At 45.7% G+C, this 7,995-nt stretch overlaps 1 protein-coding gene across 1 annotated transcript; it reads left to right on the top strand.

Annotated features, from left to right (window-relative positions):
- Positions 1-218: 218 nt before the first annotated feature.
- Positions 219-1,503, top strand: LOC147315475 (uncharacterized). The gene is made up of 3 exons (XM_086260160.1): positions 219-412; positions 557-830; positions 958-1,503. Exons 1-3 carry the CDS (start codon positions 321-323, stop codon positions 1,501-1,503), a joined length of 912 nt encoding a protein of 303 aa, XP_086116286.1. The 5' UTR covers positions 219-320.
- Positions 1,504-7,995: the final 6,492 nt, after the last annotated feature.

Raw genomic sequence — 7,995 nt, 5'->3', positions numbered from 1 at the left:
CAGGTGGAAACACTAGGAGTCAAAATTTAGCACACACCAATCAGAACCTGCGATAGATAGATAAAAGGGCCAAAGTCAGCTCATTCAGGTTTGAAACAATGGATCCAAAGAGATGCAAAGGAAGAGGACGTGGTGGAGAAAGAGGACATGGTGAAAGAGGAGGACGTGGTGGAAGAGGAGGAGGAGGTGGTGAAGGAGGAGGACGTGGTGGAGGAGGTGGAGAACGACGGCGACAAGGAAGGGGAAGAGCAAGGGCAAGAAGACAGTCAGTCTCGGATGAAATTCGAGCCACTTTAGTTGACCATGTCCTTGTCCATGGGATGACTATGAGGGAGGCTGGGCAACGAGTACAACCAAATTTGAGTCGCTTCACTGTTGCCTCCATCATCAGAACCTTCAGGGAGGAAAACAGGTAGGTGTACTTGCAGTAAGACTGCTTTGTACAGTAACGTTTAAGTTACTGAACTTATGTGTCTTGAGTTTCAGTATGTTTCCATTATTTGCCTGTAAAATGAATGTGTGACAGTTACAGTAATGAGTGCTTCTATTTTTGTAGGACACAGAGACGACCACCTGGTGGAGGCAGGTTAAGGCTTTTGTCGGAGGAGCAAGAGAGGGAACTTGTAAACATGGTAATTGCAAATAATGTAATCCGCCTGCAAGAGATTCAAAGGAGAGTGATTGAGGATGATCATCTTTTTCGAGGCATAAATGCCATCAGCCTCTCCACAATTGACCGAAAGAATCAATTCCGGATGAAACAGGCATACCGAGTCCCTTTCAAACGAAACTCTGACAGAGTGAAAAACCAACGTGTGGAATATGTTCAGGTATGAGTTTTGATACTGTATAAAGTATTGTGTACCATCACAGCATGGCAGTTTATGCTGCCATTTCAGCACTCTTGAACTGTGGTTCAGGGTACCGATTGACTCTACTGTGTTATGTGTTTTGCAGAGAATCTTTGAGATTGAAGGACGGCCTGTTCCCCATGAAATAATCTTTGTGGATGAGGCAGGTTTTAACCTGACCAAAAGAAGGAAAAGGGGGAGGAACATAATTGGCCATCGGGCTATTGTAAATGTCCCTGGTCAGCGTGGGGGGAATGTCACTATGTGCGCAGCCATCAGCCAACGAGGGGTACTCCACCGCCATGGGGTACTAGGACCCTATAACACTATGCTTCTCCTTGCTTTTCTTGATGGTTTAAGACAACATATGTTCCAGCTGGACTACAGGGAACCAGCACAGCCAGAGCAGCCTCACTACGTTGTTGTGTGGGATAACGTCAGCTTCCATCGCGCTGCTCTGGTTCATGACTGGTTTACCAATAACCCAAGGTTTTCTAATATCTTTCTGCCTGCATACTCTCCCTTTCTAAACCCGATAGAGGAGTTATTTTCGGCATGGCGGTGGAAAGTGTATGGCCGAGAACCTTATGTCCGTGTTCACCTCCTTCAGGCCATGGAAGAGGCCTGCCTAGACATATCAGTAGATGCATGACAGGGGTGGATCAGGCATGCAAGAGGATTTTACCCCCGCTGCCTGGCTGGGGCCAATATAGCCTGTGATGTGGATGAGATTCTCTGGCCTGACCCAGACCAAAGACAAGATGCTGAGGTGGGATAATGTTTCTGGTGTGTGTTGTACTGTATAGTACATGAATGACAATGTGCCACTGTACATACATTGGTTGCGTCTTTTGTGTTTATCATGTGACAAGGGTTTTGAAGGGGAGAACCATAAGCAACCTATTTGTTTTGGAACTATTGTTTTGAATTAATTGTACCAGTGTGCAAAACTCTGTTGTAGTGTGTGTGTTTTTGAGGGCTTGTGTTTGATGTCTGAGGGCAAAGTTTGGTTTTTCAGCAGGAGTGAATAGTTTTGGGTGTAGAGCTTCATTTTGACCTGGAAATAGGATGTTTGGGAAATTGAGTGAGATGTTATGGATTTGTGTTTACTGTTGTGAGGATATGAGGCGTAGTTTCAAGAAATGTGTTTTAGCAATCGAGAAAAACTGTAATAAAAGTGCTTCTTGTCACACTAGCAATGCCTTCCAGAAACGATGCATATACTGTGAAAAACTGCATACACTGGCAGAATGTCAAAAGGTCAGAAACCAGCCTTACAAAGAAAGACTAGAGTTCCTTAAAGCAAAGGGTCTGTGCTTTGCATGTCTGACACAAGGTCATCTGAGTAAGGACTGTAAGAAAAGATCATTGTGTGAGTACTGCTCTAAGAGACATCCAAGTATGCTTCATTGGACAAGGGAGGAGGACAGTAAGGCAGATGATTGCATCCAGAGAAATGTCTCAGACATTCCCACAACAAGTGATGAAACACACAGTTCAGGCAGAATTTGTGGAGCCACAGGGGCCGGAAAAGGCATTCATGTGTTATCGATCGTTCCTGTGTCGGTTAAGTTAAAGAAAGCCAATAAGTTGATTGAGACTTATGCATTCATGGACAATGGGAGCCAAGCCACGTTTTGTTCAGAAAAGCTGATGAGACAACTGGGTGTAGAAGGTAAGAAGACAAAATTCATGCTTCGCACAATGGGACAAGAAAAGATGGTGACAAGTTATCACCTGTCAGGATTAGAAGTGTGTGGTTTAAATGAGAACACCTATATACAGTAGATCTTCCTGACATTTACACTCATGCAGACATTCCAGTGTCTAGAGAGAACATCCCTACACAGGATGACTTAAAAAGGTGGCCACACTATGCGCTTACCTGCTGCTCTCTGGCAGGTAGCTCCATGCCCTCCTGGGTTTCAAATGCACCTTAGAACACACATGCATCAACATTACAATGAGCGGGTGGAGGGAGGTTTGGAGTCTTCTCTCACCCCCGTTCTCTGCGGCCTGCTGGAGCGGGGGGCTAGGAGGAGGAGTTGGCCGTCCAACTGCGGTCTGGAGTGTGGGGCCTCCCTGCTGCTGCGGAGTCAGGGCGGTCTGCCTCTCCCCACCGCAGGGAAAAGGGTAACACCACCTGGGTCTGGGTGCAGTTCCCCCTTCCAGGGGCAAGGGTACCTAGACCCGGTTCGTAGAGTACGCTTGGGGAGTGTGATCGTGTGTACAGCGTCTCTTCATGTCTGTCTCCACGTTGGTTGAGTGTGGAGTAAGTGCATATGAGAGCATGAGGGTGGGAATGGATGTTTGTATATGTGTGTGCCTGTATGTCTGTGTCTATATGTCAGGTTGGGTATCAGACGCCACCTCTCTGGGGACATCTCAGGCCCTCCAAGGTTTGGAGGCCTATCTCCCCACCACCACTTCCCCTGCCAGTGGTGGACTCCCTCAGGTGTCGGTACGTTGGTGGTTCTTTGTGTCCAGGGATGGGCGTCCAGGTACACACCGGCTCACTCCTTGGTGGCCGCTTATCGGGGCCTGGAGCCTGGGGCTTGCTCGGGCCACTTCGGAGGTGGGGTGCCCCCGGCCTCTCGGCCTGGGGCTCGGTCACTCAGGCACAGCTGGCTGCCGGCGGAGCTCACAGGCGCGTCAATGCAACCCCCCCCCCCTGGCTTCTGCTCCGCGGCTGCTGAGTGAGCCCTCATCTGGGACTCTCCTCAGCTCTTTCTGGGACAGTGGCGCGGCTGCCCCTCTGTTGGTCTTCCTTGGTCTCTTGTGTTCTGAGGGCCTCTGGATGTCTGGAGTTTTGATCTCCTCCATACCTGCTTCATGCCCTGGAGGACGGGGCTGTGCCCCCCCCCCCCCCCCCCCCCCCCCCCCACACCCTCTAGCAGATCATTACATGAAGGAACCTTTTAAAAAAACAAGCGCGTCCATGCTCACAGGTGTACACACGGGTGATCACACCCACAAACTACACCCTTTTTGGCTCCTACCTCAAAGCACACTGTGTTCTGTTGATCTTATGTGCTGCACAATAATGTTTAATATTTAGTATTTACTGTCATATTCCCATATATCATTGTGATGTTGTTTATTCTATTACTCTTGTTCTCTTCTGCTTGCTTTCTTTTTTCTTTCTCAGCAGGTGATCCAGGTGATTGATATATGCATTTTTTATTTCTGCCCATTCTGTTGGTTTTTGTTTTTTGCCCTTCTCCCCCGTCCCTCTTCTCAGCTGTTTCTCTTTCCCTCTTTCTTTCTCCCCTTCTTCCCCCCAGTCAAGTCTGTCCCGTATTACAGCAAGGCTGGGATGGTCAATTTCGTAAAGTAAATCCGTTGGGCATCTTTCTTTGCCTTTAGACAATAATTCTGATGGCAAAAGAGCCAAACGGGACAGGCAAAAAATAAAAATAAAAAAATAAAAAATAAAAAGGTGGCCACATCTTCGGCAAATCAAGTTCCCACATTCAGATGCAGACATTGGACTTTTGATGGGATGTGATGTGCACAAGGCTATGGAACCATGGGAGATTATTCATAGTAAAGATAACGGTCCATATGCTGTTCGAACAGTCCTGGGTTGGGTTATCAATGGCCCTCTCAAGAGAGATTCTTGCTCTACTCCTTCTGACAGAGAGCTGAGTGTTTCAGTAAATCGCATCTCTGTCACTAATGTTGAGAATCTTTTGATGCAACAGCTCAACTATGATTTTCCAGAGAAAGCTTCTGAGGAAAAACAGGAAATGTCACGAGAAGACATCATGTTTATGGATTCTGTCAATGGCACAGTTGAAAGGATTAATGGTCATTATAGCATAGGTCTTCCTTTGAGAAACAAAGCTGTCAAAATGCCAAACTACCGCAGTGCAGTAATGCAGAGGGCAGAGAATCTGAAAAGAAAATTAATTAGAAACACAGAGTTTCACAAGGAGTATCAGAGCTTCATGTCTGACTTGCTGAATAAAGGCTATGCAGTTCAGGTACCAAACACAATACCCCTGAAAATGAGAGAGTTTGGTACATACCACACCATGGGGTGTACCACCCCCAGAAAAGAAAACTCTTGTGTAGTTTTTGACTGTGCAGCATCCTTTCAAGGGAAATCACTGAACGAAGAACTCTGACAAGGGCCAGACCTAACGAACACACTGATTGGAGTACTAACAAGTTTTAGGTGGGATCACATTGCCTTGATGTCAGACATAGAGGTGTCACCAGGTGCGAGTACCTCCAGAGGACAGGGATCTTTTGCGTTTTCTCTGGTGGCCAAATGGGAACTTGAATGAACCTCTGCAAGAATACTAAATGATGGTGCACTTGTTTGGGGCAACATCCTCCCCAAGCTGTGCAAACTATGCACTAAACAAAGCAGCAGAAGATGCTAAAGAAAAAATGCCACTAGCAGCAGTTAACGCTGTTCTGAACAATTTTTATGTAGATGATTGTCTTCTGTCAGTTTCAGATGAAACAGAGGCATGTACTATGGTCAGGGACCTGACTGCATTGTGTGAGAGTGGAGGATTTCACTTAACAAAGTGGATGAGCAACAGCAGAGTTGTCCTTGCTTCCATTCCTGAAAAGGAAAGAGCAAAAGAGATTAAAGATTTGGATTTGAGACATGATGCACTACCAGATGAAAGAGTCTTAGGAGTGAACTGGTGCACAGAGACAGATGTATTCAAGATCAGGATAACTGAAAAACCTGTGCCAAAGACTAGGCGAGGCATCCTGTCATTTGTAAGTGCAATATATGACCCATTGGGCTTTTTGTCTCCTGTCATTCTGACAGCAAAAATCATCCTGCGAGAGCTATGTGGCAGGAAGATCTCATGGGATGAGGAAATCCCAGCTGAACTGGCTCAAAGGTCACAAGTTTGGCATTCAGAGCTTTCAAAACTTCATGGCTTTACCGTCAACAGGTGTTTGAAACCTGCTGGATTTGGAGTGGTCATATCTACACAATTGCACCACTTCGCTGATGGCAGTGAGAGAGGTTGTGGAGACGTTACTTACCTCCGTATCACAAACCAGAAAAGAGAAACTCACTGCTCATTCATTTTTGGCAAGTCCAGAGTGTCCCCTCTGAAGCAGATGACAATTCCACGTCTGGAGTTGACAGCAGCTGCAGTTGCTGTAAAAATGGACAAGCTCACGAGAAAGGAGCTGCAAATGCCACAAGAAGAATCTGTGTTTTGGTCTGACTGTTTTAAAGTACATTTCCAGCGAGAACATCAGATTTAAGACATTTGTAGCAAATAGTGTCACTTATTAGAGACAACACAAAACCAAGTCAGTGGATATATGTGAACTCTGAATTAAACCCTGCTGACCACGCTTCAAGTGGAATGAACACAGACAGAGAATTGACAAAAGATAAGAAAAACTGGCCAATTCCACCGGACATTAAAGAAACACCAAAAAATTATGTTGAACGTCAAAGAGGTGATGAGTGTGGATGTTACAAAATTACATGAAAATCCAGTAAACAAACTGATCTCTCACTATTCAGACTGGTACCGTCTAAAAAAGGCAGTTTCCTGGATACTTATGTTCTTTTTTTTTTTTTTTTTAAATGACATCAGAAACAGCAGTATGCGACATTACGTGATGGCAGAGCTTCAGTTCATCCTTTGTCATTTTTTTTTTTTTTTTTTTTTTTTTTTTTTTAATAAATAGGACAGGGGGAATGAATGAGAGAGAGAGGGGGAGAGAAAGAAAGAAAACCAAAGGGGAGAAGAGACGGTGAGAAGGGGGGGGAAGAGAGAGAAAAAAAAAAAAAAAACTCCTGGGTCACCTGTATGGAGAAAAAAAACAAACAAACAAACAAACAAAAACAAACAGAGGAGACAGCAAACAACAAAGAGCAACATAATAATAGAGAAAACAAAGCACCATCACAATAAACTAGCTAGTCATAGATATCAGTATTTACTAAGTAATAAACGATATTGTGCAGCACGCAAGATAGACAGCGCACAGTGTGCTTTGAGGCAGCAGCCAAGAAAGCTTTAGTCCGCGTCTGTGAATACCCATGTGTGCATACCTGTGTGGATCAGCATGCTTGCATTCCAAAGGTTTCTCCATGTAATGATCTGCTAGGGAGTGTGGGGGGGCCACAGCCCCGTCCTCCAGGGTGTGAAGCGGGTATGGAGGAGATCAAAACTCCAGACATCCAGAGGCCCCCAGAACACAAGAGACCATGGAAGACCAACAGAGGGGCAGCTGCGCCACTGTCCCAGTAAGAGCTGAGGAGAGTCCCAGATGAGGGCTCGCCCAGCAGCCGCGGAGCAGAAGTCAGGGGGAGTTGCAGTGACGCGCCCGTGAGCTCCGCCGGCCCCCAGCTGCGCCTGAGTGACCGAGCCCTAGGCCGAGAGGCCGGGGGCACCCCACCCCCAAAGGACCTGGATACTTATGTTCAAGCAGCTGCTTTGCAGGTTAAGTTGCATCGGAAGCTTCTCATGTCACAAGCAAGTGGCTGTGAAAGCAGCAAAAGGAAATCTGAAAAGGTTGCAGGTCAAATGCAGCAGTTCAAAACATGTATTAAGGGATCTTCACTTACTACTGCAGATGTTGCAAAGGGAGAAACTGAGATTGTTAAGTTTTGTCAAAATCAAAGCTTCACAGAAAAAATTGCAAGTCTTCAAAAAGGTGACAAGCTTAAAAGGAGCAGTCACATTGCGAAGCTGGATCCTTTTGTCCAGGATGGAGTTTTAAGGGTTGGCGGTAGGTTGCATGAGTCTGCACTACCAGCCGATGTTACAGTTTTTTCTGAATGCTTAAACCCTAACTGTGATTCCTGTAGCACAATCTCTAAAACTATTCAGACTTATAGCAAAACCACTCACTGAGTTTGCAAAACTAAAAGCACAAAAACTGCTTTGCACTCAGTTTGCAATTTTGTAACACACACTTTGCAAAACTGTAGGCACAATTCACTGCACAACACTCAATTACCAAATTTCCAACACACTCCTAGCAAAAGTATACACATGTATGGCTATCATTAACACTAATTTGCCAACTGTCTGGCACACTTTCACATGTGAGAACTTTTTTAGATAATTAGTTCACTTTGCAATCAGCCTAAGCACTATAATACAGGTAAGCTGTGTGTGCGGAGTACAATGGAGGGAGCAGA

Source organism: Aulonocara sp. 'chitande type north' Nkhata Bay, linkage group LG13 (assembly GCF_057382095.1).
Source record: "Aulonocara sp. 'chitande type north' Nkhata Bay isolate Kocher_YH1m ecotype deep benthic linkage group LG13, A_spYH_male_GT1.1, whole genome shotgun sequence".
NCBI lineage: Eukaryota > Metazoa > Chordata > Actinopteri > Cichliformes > Cichlidae > Aulonocara > Aulonocara sp. 'chitande type north' Nkhata Bay.
Note: the sequence above shows the minus strand (reverse complement) of the source record. Positions and strands in the feature narration are given on the sequence as shown.

Coding starts and splice junctions, on each gene's coding strand:
- LOC147315475 (XM_086260160.1), top strand. CDS start 321: ATGACTATGAGGGAGGCTGGGCAACGAGTACAACCAAATTTGAGTCGC. Junction 413..556: donor ACCTTCAGGGAGGAAAACAG/GTAGGTGTACTT, acceptor CTATTTTTGTAG/GACACAGAGACGACCACCTG. Junction 831..957: donor AACGTGTGGAATATGTTCAG/GTATGAGTTTTG, acceptor TGTGTTTTGCAG/AGAATCTTTGAGATTGAAGG.